Source organism: Manis javanica, chromosome 6, assembly GCF_040802235.1.
Source record: "Manis javanica isolate MJ-LG chromosome 6, MJ_LKY, whole genome shotgun sequence".
Taxonomy (NCBI): Eukaryota; Metazoa; Chordata; class Mammalia; order Pholidota; family Manidae; genus Manis; species Manis javanica.
In genome coordinates this window covers 25,568,008-25,587,298 of record NC_133161.1, presented here as the reverse complement: position 1 = coordinate 25,587,298, position 19,291 = coordinate 25,568,008, and the positions used below count along the sequence as shown (strand labels likewise).

General features: G+C 32.5%; 1 protein-coding gene across 7 annotated transcripts in view; it reads right to left on the bottom strand.

The window, feature by feature from the left end:
* The window catches only part of POT1 (protection of telomeres 1), a 124,215-nt gene that overhangs the window by 42,820 nt on the left and 62,104 nt on the right, over positions 1–19,291 (bottom strand). For 4 of the 7 annotated variants that reach the window (XM_037023491.2, XM_037023488.2, XM_037023490.2 and 1 more), the window contains 6 exons: positions 17,264–17,420; positions 15,472–15,677; positions 12,112–12,247; positions 9,238–9,326; positions 7,249–7,340; positions 5,526–5,631 (listed from right to left, as the gene is read on the bottom strand). In XM_037023491.2, coding sequence (XP_036879386.1) covers positions 5,526–5,631; positions 7,249–7,340; positions 9,238–9,326; positions 12,112–12,247; positions 15,472–15,677; positions 17,264–17,420 — 786 coding nt within the window. Of the gene's footprint in view, positions 1–434; positions 4,187–5,525; positions 5,632–6,967; positions 7,056–7,248; positions 7,341–9,237; positions 9,327–12,111; positions 12,248–15,471; positions 15,678–17,263; positions 17,421–19,291 lie in introns of those variants that run through there. The other 3 variants (XR_012132153.1, XM_017644669.3, XM_073238494.1) reach the window with 3 other exon arrangements.

Below are 19,291 nucleotides of genomic sequence, written 5' to 3'. Positions count from 1 at the left end.
TCATGAACATATCTCCCTGGGCAAGGGAAACAAAGGAAAAAATGAACAAGTGGGACTATATCAAGCTACAAAGCTTCTGTACAGCAAAGGACACCATCAGTAAAACAAAAAGGTATCCTACAGTATGGGAGAACATATTCATAAATGACAGATCCGATAAAGGATTGATATCCAAATATATAAAGAGCTCACATGTCTCTACAAACAAAAAGCAAATAATCAAATTAAAAAATGGGCAGAGGAGCTGAATAGACAGTTCTCTAAAGAAGAAATCTAGATGGCCAACAGGCACATGAAAAGATGCTTCACATCGCTAATCATCAGAGAAATGCAAATTAAAACCACAATGAGATATCACCTCACACCAGTAAGGATCATCATCATCGAAAAGACAAACAACAACAAATGTTGGCGAGGTTGTGGAGAAAGGGGAACCCTCCTACACTGCTGGTGGGAATGTAAACTAGTTCAACCATTGTGGAAAGCAGTATGGAGGTTCCTCAGAATGCTCAAAATAGACATATCATTTGACCCAGGAATTCCACTTCTAGCAATTTACCTTAAGAATGCAGGAGCCCAGTTTGAAAAAGACATATGCACTCCTAAGTTTATCGCAGCACTGTATACAATAGCCACAAAATGGAAGCAACCTGAGTGTCCATCAGTAGATGAATGGATAAAGAAGAGGTGGTACATATACACAATGGAATATTATTCAGCCATAAGAAGAAAACAAACCCTACCATTTGTAACAACATGGATGGAGCTAGAGGGTATTATGCTCAGTGAAATAAGCCAGGTGGAGAAAGACAAGTATCAAATGATTTCACTCACCTGTGGAGTATAAGAACAAAGAAAAAACTGAAGGAACAAAACAGCAGCAGAATCACAGAACCCAAGAATGGACTAACAGTTACCAAAGGGAAAGGGACTGGGGAAGATGGGTGGGAAGGGAGGGATAAGGGGGAAAATGGGGCATTACAATTAGCACACATAATGTAGCGGGGAGCAGACACGGTAAAGGCAGTATACACACAGAAGACAAGTAATGATTCTATAGCATCTTACTATGCTGATGGACAGTGACTGTAATGGGGTATGTGGTGGGGACTTGATAATACGGGGAGTCTAGTAACCATAATGTTGTTCAGATAATTGTACATTAATGATATTAAAAAAAAAGTGGTTTCCTCTGGGGTACTAGTTAGAGCAGGATTAGTTAAACTTTTTCTTCTTTATACTGTTTCAAATTGTTATCAGCACATGTTACTTTTACTAAAAATATTTCTGGATAAAAGCACAACTTGATAAAATACCTTGAAAATAATCAGAAGAACCTAGCCTTTTCCCCAGATATCAAGAAAAGCTTCCAGAAAGTATAGAAGAGAACTGGCTGGATTGAGTGACATAAGTAATGACAACTTACGCTTTGACTTCGGAGACAGAATGGCACAGTCACCTCGGAAGAGGGTAGGGAAAAGCTGGCCCATTCCTGTGGCCTGCAAGTAGCTATGGCCCAGGATTTATGGTGACTCAAAAACTGGGCAGCCAGTCCCTCTGGCATAGAAGTGGTTGACAGAGACATATTCTGCTCCTTCTATTCCATCAACACTAGTCCTTCTGTATTCATTTAGAAACAACTCCAATGTGCAACATGACTAGGGGTAAGAAGAGATGGGGAATGATGCATTGAGTGTCAGCATGTATAGTTCCCACAAATAGAGCAGTATAATTGAGGTGGCCACAGAAAAAGCCTGCAAGCAGCGCATTTTTCATTATCTTACCTAAAGAATGACTGACTTGGCTCAGAGAAGTCAGTATTCTGACATGCCTTCTCATTCTCATGCAGTGAGGGGCTACAGGCAACAGTGCAGGCGTATCTAACATAGCAGATGCTGCAGAGACTGGAGACACAGGAAGAAGCTGTACACAAAGGACTTTCTTAAATTTACATCATTTAAAAATATGACACGAAGACTCTATCAGTTTTCACATGGACAACGAAGGGGAGAGGGCTCAAATCTGAGCACACTGAACTACCTTCTAATTATTTCTCCAGAAGTGGAATTCACCTAATACTCGGTTCATGATTACGTCACCACTGGATTAATACTAGGTGTTCACGGAATGCTTCTTATTCAAAACTGAAAAGTTAAAAAACAAATGATGACAAAGTTGAGGTTTATAAGAAGAACAGAGAAAATGACACTGTCATGAAGATTCATATGAAGAATTTTACTTCATTAGCTTGGAGATGGCCCAGGGTGACACTGTGAGCCTGCTGTACCTTCTGACCCCTACCCTTGTGGACTGAGTGCTTACTGAAGGGATGTCTCTCTCACCTCTGTATCCCTAATATACTATCAATTCTGAAATCTATGTGCTCAATGGTAGGTTTCTTAAAAAATTTTCCCTGAAAATGTTCTGAACTGAGAGTTTATATCCCCCAATCAGCAGCATCCATCTCTCACTTTCTGGAACAAGCTGATAATTTGGTGATTGGTGGATGGGGTAGTTAGGTCTGCAGATGTGCTAATGTACTCAGGAACTAGAAGAATTCAGTTATTGTGAGAAAAGGAAATCAGATATTCAATCCTTTTTGCCAATAATGTGTTAGAAGCTTTCTGATAGTAAGGATACACACCACTGACTCCTCCTATAATCTAATTCTAACGTTATCTCAGATATTTAAGGCAGGACTCATTTGCAGAAGACCCCATGCTGGCTTTTGCTTCAGATTTCTGGAGTGTTTAACAGTGCAGTCTCTGGACAGAGCCTACCTGGATTCAAGCACTGACTAGCACTTAATAACTGTGTAAACTCAGTCAAGTCAGCTTATCAATCAAGCCTCAGTTTTCTTATCAGGAAGATGGATGTTGTGAAACTAAAACACATGTTAAGTGCTTAGCACAGTTCCTGGTGTGTAGACAGCCCTAAATTTCTGCTATACTGATATTCCTGCTGATGCTTTGCCTCAAATCATGCCTCAGTTCATCATGGGGCAAATGAATGAAAGAGTTGAAATGTGTGCATTTATTTATTCTTCATTAATACTGAGCTAGGCAGATCAGTATCTCTCAGTCTTTAGCAAATAACATACATAAATCTACATATACATACAAATATATAGGATTTTTCTAAAACTGAATATTCATGATTTAAATTTGACAAACATTTTCAGGTAAAAAGCAGACGATTACACTGAATTAACATCTCATTCAATGCTCAACCTGAAATACATGTATATTTTATACAGAAGACTATAAATAAGAAGGATAATACAAAGTAGGTCACTAACATTATAAATCTGAGCACTTTATTAGGTTGAGATGGAATGGAGTAACTTCTAATATCACGTAGCAAAACAGGCAGTCTTAAAAAATGGATTTATCCTAAATTTATCCAAAATAGCAGCACTCAGAGAAAGCAATTCTGCCATCTATACTTAAACTAAATCACTCTTACATACACCAAAGCCCACTCAGAAAAGCACTTCTTTACAGAGTACTGGTTTAAGCAGACGCCTTTGTACAAAACAAAACAGAATCAAACCACAAGCCTTGCATACCCTGGACTTGGCAAAAATTGACAGCTTTAATGTAAGGATGTTTTCTAGTCCTGTACCTATGCTAAAATGATCAATACTGCTGCTATAAATAGCAGGGCAGAAAAAGCAGCTCAACCAGGGATGGTTCACAGCATAAAAATCAGTGGCCGACATGTGAAAAAGCGAATAGGGAAAGTGGTTTTGAGTGTAGGGTAACAAAATAGTTTCTTTACAAGGACTTCAAGAGTAAATGAAAATGGAGTCCTTATTTATTCAATGTCTCTTTTTCCTTTATAGTTACCGGCTATCATACTGGATATTTTGAGCAACAGGAACATTTTTTACTTACTCACAAGAAGGCATTAAGATAATACAATGTCTGTTTGTCAAAAAAGTTTAAATAGTGGTTAAAACTGAAAATAAACCACAGAACTAAATATTTTATGTGTTTTGTAGTACTCTCAGAGAAAATAGTAATGTTTTCTAAAATTATAATATTTTACATATGCTAAGTTGAATGGTAGTATTAGATAAGATCTTCTGCAACTGTGGTGTCAAAAATCTGATAGCAAATTTGCTGCTCCGTTCCACTTGTGACATTGTATGACCTGATGAAGCATTCCAACCATGGATATGCATCTTAAAAAAAAAAAAAAAGAAGTCCATTTAAACAGGTAACTCTGAAATATGTATGTAAGTACAATGTTTAGCTAGAAAAATCATCACATTTAGTTTAGCTTGAAAAGTAAACATACTTACCAAATTTAAGATTATCTGCTCTTCTAAATACATACTGTATTTATATTACTGTACTGCAGCAATCCTGACTAGTTTGAATTTTTCTCAACAAAGGGAAAAAGTAAGTGTGGGAGGTTTCAAAATGTTTGACAGCAAATGCAGCAAGCCACCTCATTCCCAATTTTTGTCCCTTTTTCCTGCTGATTTCTTTCTGACCCTTTTTTTTTTTCTTGGTTGAATGCAAAGAAACCAAGCCTGAAGTTCACACTAGTTCAGGCCCTTACACTCATCTAGCCGAAACTCCTACCAGGTTCCAGATGTGGCGTCCTGGCACTGTCAGCCGCCATGAACGGGATTTCCAAACTGGTCATGATTACAACAAACTTATTTAATAACATCTAGGAAAGTTTCTTAATGTTTCTTCAAGTTCAATTTTGGAAGACCTTTAATATAGTCCTCAATATTGTCAAGGATCAAGCAATATAGGCACTGTCCTACATGGCTGGTAGAACTATAAAGAGATAAAATATTCATGGAAAGCAATCGGAAGTATGTATCATAAGCCTACCAAGCCAGTGCTTTTTGATATGGCAGTTTTACTTCCCAAAATCTATCCAAAAGAATCCAAACAGCTAACAAAAGTTAAAACTGACATCCAATAAAAGTATGTAAGTTAAACATTGTTACAGATGTTTAAGAAAAAAAAAAAACATTTTTCTGGAATTGTTGTAAAATGTAAAGATTGACCAGGGGTAAACAAAAACCTGATTAAAAATACCCTATAAAAGTTATAATAAAAGTTAAACTGACAAGAGCTAAATCTGCAGCTGGAAAAATCTATTACTGATGAAAAATTTTTGGAAAATTATCTTAACATGATTTAGATTCACAAGTTTCAATATTAACAGAAACAATGGCCACAAAAGGAAAACTCAGTGTAGGTGCAACCAATACAATTTGCCCTGAAGACCTGGGCAGGAATCAAATCTGATTCCCCTTTATCATATTTTAAGATTATTTTAAAAAGTTTTTCAGTTCATGAATTATATTCAAACCTATTTTATCTGTGCCACTGTCTCTATCAAAAGGCCTATCACACAGTAATCATGCACTACGTAGTAATTTATTAGGATTCAGATTTCACACTTTTCATACCTCATGAAGTCCACAGATTAGATATATACTAGGTATCATTCCAAAAAAAAAGAATGAATAGGATTGCTAAAGTACTATTGCCTACCAATTTTTAATCCTAGAGGGCAAAACATATCCATTATCATATCCATATTTTGCTGAAGGTCATCATTTCTTAGTATTTCTGATGCTGGAATCTGGAAGAATTTTTCCTTTTAAAAAATATATAGAAGAGAAAAGGAAATTATATTAATCTTCTATTAAAGTCATAATTAACACAAAAGTATTTCAATCTTACCTAAGTAAAATAATCTAGACTGTGTCACTTTATCAAGATTAGAGAATTCATGAACTAGAGCACTAGTTTGAATTTCAAACTCTCATTTACTACTTTAATCTAAAAACAGTACTGAGATGCACATAGTTTAATATATATAAAATCAAGATAAATTGCTTTGATTTAATAATGATAATAAGAATAATGATGACTAGAAAACAGTGAGGCTTACTATTCTCTTTGTGTACAGGAAAAAACCTAGTGTTAAGTTTGAAAGAGTATAACATACGATATACATTTATTTAAGTTTTTTTCCTCTACTAGATTATAGGATTGTACCTTCTTAAGAGAAGGGAAGAATTTTTGTTTGCTTTGTTCACTGCTATACATGTATTATGCCCATTACATACAATAGTACCTGGCACATAGCAGATGCTCATAAAATGTTTATTTAATAAATGAATTGTTTTGAAAGGAGAAAAATTCTCTCAACCTTATCCCAGATTCTTTCCTAATATGTGTAGTAACAAATTTAACCTTAACCTAAGAGTAGTCAGGTCTTTGTCCTTGGTTTCTGGAGGTAATCTCTAAGCCCTTAGAATGTCATGACTGATGGAAGTATCCTTGTTTGTTATACTATATGTAGTCTGAAATGTGATTTAGGGCAGGGACTTTGGGGCATGTGGTATTATATGTGTCCTTCAGAGGGGCTGATGACTGAGATGAAGCGCAAGGACAGTCAACCATGCCTATATGATAGAGCCCCAGTAAAAACTCTGGACACTAAGGCTCAGCTATAAGCATCCCTAGGTGGCGATATTCCACGTGTACTGTTACACATCATTGCAGGGAGAGTAACACCACAAGAAGAGGACATCTAGAATCTCCACATTTGGAAGTTTTCTGGACTCTGCCCAATGTACTTCTTCACTTGGATGATTTTAATCTGTAAAGTTTGCCATAATAAACCATAACAGTGAGTGTAACAGCTTTCAGTAAATTCTGTGAGTCTTTCTAGTGGATTATCAAAATGACAGATGGTCTTGGGAATCTCTGAACTTGCACCTGGTGTCAAGAAGTGAGGGGTAGTCTTGGGAACTCCCAAACTTGGAACTGTTGTCAGAAATGAGGGCACTCTTGTGGAAAGCTCCCTTGCTTTATACAATATAACCATTTCCCTATCAAAGTAATTTCATTCTCTCTAATATGAAATGTGGAGGCATAAAAAGCTTGGTGAAATGCTAAGATAATATACAGAGGATGAGGGCATACTTTAGCTTTTGGCTTCTGGAGTAGAATTTCTGCATGGTAGGGAGAATGACTCTCTCCTCAAATTCCTCTTCTTTAATTTTTTGTTATCTGGATATGAAGATTTACCATGTAAAATCAAGAGAGGTAAACACATGGATAATTTAAGATATATGTATCATATTTTGTTAATTTGTCTAAGTTGCCTTAAATCTTCTCAGTAACAAAGTAGGAATAAATAAATATATTAAAATCCAAGAGTGTATTAATTCTTAGAAATATCTTCACTACTTCTGTTACTTACAGAATCCATGAGGTAAGCTTCCAATACCCCTGTTCCATCATCCAGAGTAAATGTCATCACAAACACATGTTGAAGGGGCATAATACCTAGTACTAGTGAAGGAAAAAAGATCAATCCATATGAATCTTCTATTCCTTATCATCAAAGTAAAGTAAAAACTGCTTTATGATCATCTGTATCTGTTAATTTTGTTTACTAAGATAAAGAAAAACTTATACATATGCCTTTTGTTTTCCAATACCAAAATATTAAGTTCATTCAGCAGATTTACTTTGGAACATTACACTCTATTTTTATATGACCAATGACTCATGAGCAATTGTACCCTTTTGGATTAAATATTAATATAATGTGCCTTTAAAATGACCTTGATAACTTAATAGAAAACATAAAAACTGATTCATGAAATGCAATTAATTGCAATTTAGCCTATGAAAGACAAAATTAAAATATCAAATGTTCTAAAAATAGCGTGCAGTTCAATATTTATGACTTTGTAACATGTCTCTCCCCTTTATATTACAAATGTAGGGATCACTTATTTTTTAAGAGCTATCACCTGGTTGAATGGACAAAATGTCAGAATCAGGGATTTCATAATTTGGTATGATGAGGAAAATGGAAGAAAATAAAGATACTAAATCAGATGAAAACTTATAGGTTAAAATGAACACCTAACTTCGTGTTCAGATATGGAAGACAAGATGTTTACAGAATGGAAGACTGCCTTCTATTGTGCAAACCATACTTAAATAGGACAAACTAAGGGGGCAAGTTATAAGAATAAATTAGGGCATACAGAAACAAATTAGGGCATAGACACATGACAGAAATTATTAATACAGAGGAATTGATTTTTAGGATTCGAAAGGTCTCAATAGGTTAAAACAGTGAGCTGAAACCAAGAAGCTACATAAAAAGCTTTTGAACATAAAAGTTACTCTGAGGGTCCACACAAACCAAACCAATGTGTTAAGAAAAGGATAGGGAGACCAAGCTATCTTGACAGCAAGAAGTTCATATGAAAGCAATCTGGAATTCATGGGACCACAAACAAAATATGAGGTAGCAGTTTCATACAGGTAGATTAAAAAAGAAAGAAAACACACATACAAATAAATATCTATGTGATGAAATTTTCAGGCTAGTGTAAGCCAAGTGTCCAATTTTAGAGAAATAAAAGTTTTCTTTATATTCTGAATTGACCAACACCTGCAGTCCTGTTTCCAGCTTTAAATGTCAAACTTTGAGAAGAGCACTGGTAAAGCAGAATGTTTATTGAGAAGGAGAAAAAAAACCAGTAAGAAATGTAGGAAATATCACAAGAAGTGAGGGTGCCTGCTTGGAGAAAGAAAGACTCAATGAAGGCTTGATAGATATCTTTAAATGTACAACGTCTGTTGATCTTGCAGAAGAAGAAACAGTTGTACTCTAATTCTAGCAGATAAAACATGGCCCATGACAAAATTTTAGGTGGGCAGATTTTGCTTCATTATTAAAATCTACCTAAAAATTAAGAGGATATGTTCCTTTACAATGTAATGAGTCCCCTGCCACTGAAAAAGTTTTAAGCTAAGGATGGATGACCACAGTTAAGAATGTGATATAAAAAGATTGTTTCAACTAAAGATTTGCATTTGGCAAAAAGTTGTAATATTTATCTCTAAAGTCATTTGCAATCCCAAGATACTGCCAACCAGAAAGATTTTTCAGAATCTGTATTTATGATTAATAATTAACACTAAAACAAATTACTGCACTAATGATTAAAAGATACTGGCAGATATTATTTTTAAGTTTTAAAGTATTTTAAACATTTACTTTATACTTTTATTATAATCATTGTGAATGATTTTGTTTAAGCAAAGCTAAACTTTAGCTCAGCCTTTTTTCTCTTGTTTTACTATATTCATAAATATTGGAATTTAATAAGTTAGGTCACCTTATATAAAAACAGTTAAAATTGCGGGACTCAGAAATTTAGCTAACCTTCTGCCACAGAAGAAGGAATCCATTGTGTTTTATCAACCAGGGAATTTAGACTTTGTATTGGTCTCAAGTTAGAACACTGTTTACATCTGAAATTAATAAAGAAAAAATTTAAAATAATAAAAAAAAATTCATTGTAACATTTAATTATAACTTATTTTTGCTGTACAATCATGCATTTTAAGAAGTAAATTATTAAACAAAAGAGTATTGCACCTCCTATGTTGTAATGTCTATATTTCAAATAGAATTAAAAAAAAACTTTTGACAATAGAAGCAATCAGATAGTATGGTTCAGAATAAACAACATTAAATTGAGGTAAGACAGGTTCCAGGTCCACGTTGTTAATTAATTTGGCTAATTTCCTTATTCAATAAAATTAAAAACTTTAAGAGATAGTCTCTAAGGACTCTTTCATTTTATGGCTCTATAAGCAATATATAATAGCCAAGGTCTTAATTAAATATAGCTATTAAGTGAAAATTCTTCTCACTAAAGTAGATACAAGCAAGATTTTGTGTAATATATTCGCTAAGCACAATTTTAGAGGTTCATAGTTTATGACGCCTAATACTATAGTTATTCTTTGTAATATAAATCAACCTAAAACTATACAGTAAAATAAAATTGCACATTATTTAGTACAGGTATTTTGCTTTACTTACATACAAACATATTTTAAATACAAGGAGTTTATTTTTTTACTAGATTATCCTAAATTTTAGATGTTGAAAGATGTTGAAAGAAAATATACTTGAAAAAAACATAAAAAATCAACATTCAAAAGGTTCATGCAGACTGGGGAAAAATAAAGGGAAACTATACTAAGTAGTATCCTCCTCCTCCTCCCTTCAAATACATATAAATTTCCTCTATAATAGAAAAAGGTAATTGAATGAATAAATATTATTGCCTAAAAAAAGAGCTGTGATACTAACTTTAAACACTGACAAAGCCAAGTATATAAATTAAAAATCAAGAGTAATAAGTAAAAATTAAATAGAAAATTCATTACTTCCAAAGCAGTAAAAGAGGAAGGACATCTTTACAAATCAATAAAATAGAAGACTGGAGAAGAAAATAAGCAAAATAATAAAAAAAAAATGGGGGAGAGAGAAACAGTAATAGTTGTGGGAAACAATATAAAATTTAGAAATAAAATCTAAAATGTTAGTAATTAACATATTTTAAACTCATCTTTTAAAACACTCATCTATTTATTTGTGAGACTTACTAAAATAATCACAAGACACAAGGGCAAGACAATGAGAATAAGATATCAAGCAATTACCAACCAAAAAAATACTGATACAATAATAAAAATATGAGAAAAAAAATTAATTACTTCATCAGAAAGATGAAATACTAAACCATTTGAATGAACCAGCAAAAGAGACTCAAAATATATAAAGTAAACATTGACAGAAGAGAAGGTCACAAATACACTGCCACAGAGGACATTAAGCATACTCTCTAAGTAGTGATTAAACAGACAAAGGGAAAAAAGTTTTGAATATGGTTAACAAGCTTGTCTCACAGACATAAGTAAGCATCATTAAACACTAAACAATGAATCTTTATAGAATAAAGAAAAACAATTATAGAATACACATTCTTTTTAAAATCTGGGCTTTACAAAGTCTGAATGAACATATTCTAGGATAAAGCAAATCTAAACAACTCAAAGATTCATTGTGAAATGCATCACACTATTTGGTTAAAAAGTAATCTAATAATAAACAAAAACATAACACCTAAAATGCATGTGGGAAAATTTTAAAAAACACAGCTAAATAATTCATGGGCCAAAAAAGAAGTCATAATGGGAATTATGAAATACTTAGAAGTGACGAGAAAAACACTACATATCAAACTTCGTGTTAAAGGTGTGCTATTTTCTCAAGGGGAAAATAATAGGCTTAACTTTAAATATTAAAAATTAATGAATTAAGTGAGGTAAGCATTCAGTTATTTGAAAAAGAAAAACCAAAGAAACCTAAAGAAAGTAAAGGAAGAAAAATAAAAATAATAATAATAAAACAATAGACGGCATCAACAAACACAAAAGGTAGCTGCCTTGGCGAAAAATGATCAAGAAAAAAAGGTGCAAATAATATTAAGTGGATTCAGGAACAAAGCAGAGATTTAAAAATCATCAGAAAGTACCATGAACAACTATATGTCAATTTTAAATTTAAAAAACAAATTAAATAAATACTTTTCTTGAAAAATGTCATTAATAAGATAGATTTAAGATCAAACAGAAAATCTTTAAAAGATGTATAACTGGTAAACATACTGAAACATTAGTTTAGACTCTATTTAAAAAGTATCAGGTCCAGAAATCTAACTAAAGCAACTAAAACCTTTAAAGTTTTGACAAACATTTTGGTAAACATGATTATGTTAATATTTTTAAAATCTGTAGGATAAAAGAAACTGGAGTTTAAAAAGTACAAGAGAAACTAGAAGTTTCTTGAAATTCATATCTGTTTCTTCTAGCTCTGAATTTATCCTGATATCTTCCAATTTCTGTGTGGCAACTAATTTGTAACTTTGTAGCATAAAAATTGTAGAATTCAATCACTTAATTTTTACCAGGATGCAGCTCTGAACCTTTTTCTAAACAGTACTGAAAACTTTGTTGAAGAAAACAAATGAGTTATTAGCCTACATAGCAGCCTTACATCTGGCACACTGTAGGTACTATCAGTGCTATCAAATCACAAAATACATACCAGAAAAACTGAGTACACATAAATCATCATTCAATACGTATCCATGAATATATAGAAACTAATGGGTAAAATAGTAAAAACAAATATTACTCTTAAAGTTTTTAATTCCAAATAGTCCCAGAATTGAAAACTTACCCATAGTGATGGATTTTTCCCTGTATAAGAAATGGTGCTGAAAGGTTGACGAGTTCCAGGTCTTCGTGGCCAGATTTCACAGGAATTACACTATGAAATTTGCTTGAGAGCTTGTAGATTTCATCAACTGTACCTCCTATTGAAAGAGAATAAAGAAACCCTTTTAAGTAGCATGACTATAATGTAGGCAAAATGGAGTACCTATTAAATAACACATGAGGTAGAGTAAAATGCTAAAGGGATTGATACAAAAAGACAAGGAAAGCCAGAATTAAGATGTCAAGAATTAAGATGCTTGACATATTTATACATTCATTATTAAAAATAATAATTTGTAAAGTTAGGATCCTACACATTGATTAAAGTAACCACTGCACAAAAATACTGAGAGCTGAGAAAAATATAAGGCTTGTGAAATTTTAGCCAAATTCTTAAATTTATACAAATTGCTTTTTATACCAGGAACACTTTGGTTCAAATAATCAAGAGAATAAAACTGACACCAAAGTACAACAGGAGTCTCATTATTAAATTTGCTAGACAAATTTACTCTTGACTTTGAAATAAATCTTTAAACTTTCAGGTCAACATTAAATTTAAATATGGATGCAAACTGTTCATGGAGTATGAATTTATGCATAGTGTTTGTTCATTTTTCCTGGGAATATGATTATACTTGCCCTATTTCTATGTAAGGAGGCATTAAAACCAGTGTGTTGGCTGAGCAGAAATGGTATGCCCAATGGTGTACCTTTACTAGCAGCATTATCTATGATAACTCAAACCTACTGGTACCTTTCCTGGTGTTTTTTTCAGAATTATTTCTCTCCAGGGAAAGAAAATATGATTTCTAAAAATACTTCTGTGCATTTCTTAAAATTTGTGTAAAATTTTTAATGCTAAAAGTCTATCATAAGGGATGTACTTTCAACATAGTATATAGTAAGGAAAACCACTTCTGTGTAACAGCAAAAAGACCTTTGGCAAAAACTGTCAAATCAACTTTTTTAAGACTCTATTAATTAGCCAAAGGCTTGCAAAAATCCAAGGAATGTTTATTCAGGAACACTGGATAAATCTTGGTAACAATAACAAGCTTCGTGGTGTTTTAACTTGCCTAACTCCCATCCCTCTTTCCACAACTCCATGATACCTGGAAATCAGTTCTGCCATGTCATACTTCAGTTAGATCCCAGCCTATGGTTAAGGTTATAGTACTCAGAAATAGAATAAAATAAAAATGGCTTGCATTTTAATGAAACCCTTTTAAGTTTCAAAGTGCTTTCACATAGACTTTCATTTCATTTGCATTAAAAGCTCTGTATGGTAAAGTGTTATTACTTTGAATATACTTACTTATTCAGTAAATATTCACTGAGAATCTGTTACGTGCCAGGTATACTACTGCAGATGCTGAAGATACATAGATTAAAATAAAGATCTATCCTGTCCATAAGGAGCTTACATTCCAAGAAGGAAAGATATCTATTAACACAGATATAACACAAATCTAATACAAGAAAAAAAGTGCTTCATTGGAAGTTCATACAGTATGCACTAAGAACCACTCAAATATGCCTGGTGAATCAGAAAAGTGCCTGTTATATGTAGGTGCTCATTAAGTATTTCATATGAATTGCTGAATAAAGTGGATTATGAATTTACTTCTGAAGATGTACTACAGCAGAAATTCTAAGGAAAATTGCAATGGAATGGCAGAGGCACAGAGAAATATACTGGGCTTATGAACTGCCACCAGTTCAATATGGACAGGGGTTGAGAAATGGTAAGAGAGGAGACTGAAAGTTTGTGGGACGACTGGTAATTAAAGATAGGATTGGGAACTAAGGGGACTTTTTTATTCATCTTACCTTTGGACCCACAAGGCCAACTTGGCTTCAGCACAGAATTCTGCGGGAGGTAGTTTAACACAGGAGAAACCTAAGGTATACCTTACATCCTCTTGGTTGGCCTTACAGAGACAGTTCTTACAGAATCTGATAGGACCACAGCTTTATTTTATTTTTAGGGCATATAAACAGTCTGACTCCATTTTTCTGCATGCATGTTTCTGTTTTTGTTTTTATATTTATGTCCTGGTACAGATTTAAAATACTGCTAGTGGAATAAGACCACATTTCATTCATCAAAATAGCAAAGTTTATTAAAGTGTTAGTATATGATGAAGAGGGTAGGGAAACAGATGATCTAGTCTGCTGCTAAAGCATATGCACACAAGGATAACTAAACTAGGAAGTAATTGGGTAACATTTACTATACTCCTTAAGCCCCCATCATTATACTTCATACAGGGAGGAGATAAAGTTCATCACAGTTACTATGTCAAAAAACAGGAAAGAATTGATTTTCACTACTTACTATCCATACTGGGAAAGACACTTAACTTTTTGTGGTTCAGTTTTCTCGAGGTATAAAAAATAGCTTATAATTAGAACACACTGCATAGGACTGTTGTGATGATTAAATGAATTAATACATAGAAACTAATTAAAATAGTTTTTGGTATTCTATAATGTATTAAACAAAAGATGTTCATAAAAGTGATACCAATGTTTATATACATGCATACTCATATATATGTATATATATATACATTTTATAAAATGATTACATATTACTTTTATAAATAAAAAGTGTCAGTAATAAAATTATAATCCATTGCAATAAAGATCAGTTCACTGATCAAATGAAACTAAGGATTTTTCTAAAGCAAATGTCAGATTATGCTTTCCTTTTATTATGTAATGGTACTAAGGAAGAAAAGTTTCAAGGAAAATAATGAAACTTTAAATCTGGCATGCATGGGAAAATTATGTGGTATATATATTAAATAAATATTAGATAAAACTGAGACAAAAGCAGAAAAAAATGCAAAAATTAGTATGTCTCAAAGTTTCATTCCTTTGAAACACGTCATCTTGTTTCAAGGGTCTCTTCCTTGATTAGTTATGAATAGATGACTTCTATTCTATTTTTATGAAACAATAGTGACATCCAGAGGCCAAGAGAACAGTAACTATACATAACAAGTGGCCTCTTGCTTATTACTCTGCTTCACAATTAGCTTGGATCTGATAAAGACTATATGCAGGAATCCTACAAGATGGACAAATGCAAACATCTGACTTTAATATATAATTTCAAAATGTCATGTGTATATGTATATGGTATTTCAATCTAGTTGTACATATAATACATTCCATTTTATGAAATTTAAATTAAAAGTACTTTGACTTTATATGGCCTAGGTTTGCCCCTGAAATATACTTAACAATAACTCATGAGAGAAAGACATAAGGAAAAGCTGTATTCTTATAAACAGTAACTTACATTTCTTACCTTCTATCAAAATTAGACAGTCATTTGAAAGTGGGAGAATGCCATTATTTTTCACAAAATGAATAGCTATTTTTCGTTCTCCTTGGTCTTTAGTCGTCCACATTTTTGAATCATATAGTAATGTATTTTGTAGTTTGGCATCTGGGGTTTTAGTTGCACCCTCTTGTAAAATTATATCCAAATCACCCTCATGTGGAACTTCTTGCCTAAAATCGACAATGAAATAACACAGAACAATTGGTATAAGCTTGGAAATTCAAATTTAACAAATTATCCATGTGTAACTTCTTGCCTAAAATTGACAATGAAATAACAGAAAACAATTGGTGTAAGCTTGGAAATTCAAATTTAACAAATTATCCAATTTAAAAACATCTGTTTATGTGCTGATGAGCCAGCCACTTATTTTAAATTATGGAAATAATTCACTTTGCAGATTAAATGACTTTCATTCAATAGAAAGATACTTGATATTTCCAGGCTAAATAGATCTGTATCATAATTACATTAACCACTAGCAATTGCCTTGCCTGGTTCTGGGATACCAGGGTTATCTATAATTATTTCTAGCACCAGTCTTTTCTCCTCTATAAGGTATGCTAACCTTTCAGGGGAAGAAAAACATGCAGCTGCCCCATCTTCATTCCAGTTAAATAAACACTTACCACACAAGTGGTATAACTTTCCTAGGGCACCTACTTTACAAACCAATATTCCAATTTCTTTTAATCTAGAATAATAATTTTAAAAAGTCATATGGTAAAATATGATACAACAGAAATGGCATGATCTGGAATCAAAAGGTTTATGTCCTTGTCCTATTTTGCTACCAACCAAACTTCTTAACCTTTCTGAGATGATTTTCTTACTTGTTTATAAAATAGCTATAGAGGGTAATTTCATTTGGCAAAGTTATGATTTTACAGATTTTGCAAACTACAAATTAATAATACTTCAGCAATTATCTAAAGTCTGTATTTGTATTTTAATTCCAACTACCATTTCAAGCTCAAATGGGAAGAAGATGGTCTCCTTTTTTTAGAGAGACTTGATCAAAAATTTCTACAAATAGTATTATTATACTTAGATTTTGGAGGGGAAAATATATGTATTAGTGTACACAGAAGCAAAGAATATATACACACAAATATGAAAATGTACACATATTTGCACACTGTATTTAGAAAGAAGACAAACTGCATGAAAAAGAGGGATTAAAAATAATTTCCGAATATGTCATGAACTAATTGCATATTTATTCTCATGTCTTACAAATTTATATTTATATATAAATAAAAACTTTGAGGCACTGAGAAATTCTCAATTACTAACAAAAATTTAAATTATATTTACTATATTATAGTCATTAAGTGTGACAGAAATATTTGTGACAGAACTTTCTGTATCACTTAATAAGAAATTTCAACCAACCAGAAGTCTTTTCTATTTAAGAATTTTAAATATTAATGGCTATATTTTTAAGACTTTTTTTGTGACAAACGAGAAAGTCTTCCCAAATATTTTCATAGTTTATTATTTGTTTGCATTTATCAGAGCTACTAAATTGAATTTCAGATCTGAAAATGCCACACACTTGTATTATTACTACAAAATATCAAAGGATTTACTTTCTAAGAATTTAGAATTTTCTCTTAAAAATGTTACCATTCTTTCAAAATACAATACATAAAATCACAATTTACTCATTGCTAGGACTTAACCTGATAGATATGGAAACATATATACACAAGTATGAACTGAAAACTTCTGTTATACTATGGAAAATACTTACAGTGAATGACACTTAGGACAATGAAGTTTAACGGACTGAAAGAGTCTTCTTGGCTTATATGACCTCAGTTTTGCTCGGATGCGATATTGTTGGGGAGCTTTTTGTTTCAAAATAGCACATAGTGGAGTTTTCTCCAAATACTGATGATCTGTAAGTACTATAAAGAATTTTTACATTAAGTTAATAATCTACAATAAGTATAGTAAGTATATTCATGATATGAATCCCCCTGAACCAAATATATACCAAAAAAATCTAATCAAGTTGTATTAATTGTCAACTTTGTTAACATTTTGCCACATTTATCATCTCCCTTTGTCTTTATCTTCCTCTATCCATATATATATACCCCCGAATCATTAGATAATACTTTGTGGACATTATGTCCCTTTATCCCTAAATACTTTGGTGTGCACTTCACAAGAACAAGAAATTTCATTGACATATTACAGTGCAATTTTCAACATCGGAACACTTAATGATGTAATATCATCATTGAATCAACAGATACTATTCATATTTTTCCAACTGTGCCTATAATGTTCTTATTCAGAATTTTATTTTCAGGTTCAGAATCCAATCTTGAACATGCATTGATTTTTCCTTTATCTTGGACTCCTTTAATGTAGAATGGTTCCGCAGCTTTTGTCTTTCATGACATTTTGATGTGTTTAAGGACTAGAGGCCATTTATTTGGCTGTGTCTGTTTTTTCTCATAACCAGATACAGATGATGCATTGGGGCAGAAATACTACTATATAGGTGATATTGTGGCCTTCTCAGTGCATCACATCAAGAGACATAAGATATCTGTTTTCATTCCTGGGGATGCTAACTGCTCAGATGAAGGTATAGCAGGTTTATCCACTACAGACTTACTACTTTCCCCTTTATAATTGGTAAGAAAGTACTCAGGAAAATATAAATATCCTAATGTTCACTAAACCTTTAGGATATTTAGGATCCACTAATGATTCACAACTAAATCAATCATTACTATCATGGTTGCAAAATAGTGATTTTTTCCTAATTTCATCATTCCTTTTACATTTATTGGTTGCACTCATTTTTAAGAGCTTTCCATTCAACATCATTTATTTGTTTTGTTCTTTATTTACTATCCACATGGATTCCTACTTTATTTAATCAGTTCTATTCTAACACTACTATTTTTTATTTGATGTTTAAACTGTATCAGATTTGACATGCTCCATCATTAATTGAGAACCTCTTTCTGGCATAAGATGTTCCAGACTCATCTTGTAATTCTCCTGCCCCAATCCTGGAATCTGCTATTTCTCCAATCAGCCCTGAATCCTTTTAAGAGGGAATATTATAAGCCAAGATCTGTGCACTAGGAGTGCTCGTTGCTACTGGGTGTCACTGTTTCCATGCGCTCTAACTGACAGAGCTAGGGTGTCCATGCACACATGTTCATACTCATACTTAAACACATATACCTGTTCATACAGTATGTATGAATATGTATGTGAGTGACACATTACATACACACACATCTATATCTATGTTTGTATCTATCAATAAAACCATGACTACATATTTCCCATTCCAATATAATATTCTTTATTCTAGCGTTCCCCCATTCCAGTTACATGTTCTTTCTCCAATGAGAAACTTGTATTTTTATAATAGCATATTACAGAGCTTAATTTAGCATACTTGTGCTTAAAATTATTTTTTCTTAATTTTTTAATTTTAGCTGAAGAAATATAATGAGGGCATCTGACAGATTTACTATCATTGGTAAAATTAAAGTTTTGGGCATACTGTAAGAAGCTCCTTTATGTACACTGCTAAATGCATATTGTGACCTGATTAAAATTAATGTCTTACATAATATTTTACATTCTCAGACTAAAAATAAGCCTTATTGCACTATTAAATAATAGGATATGTTCAAAGACCATAAAAATACATGACTTAAAATATATATTCAATGTAAAAGCATATATCTTTCTGGGTTCCACATTATGCCAGTTAGGATGAGGTAAATAAATATAAGATAAA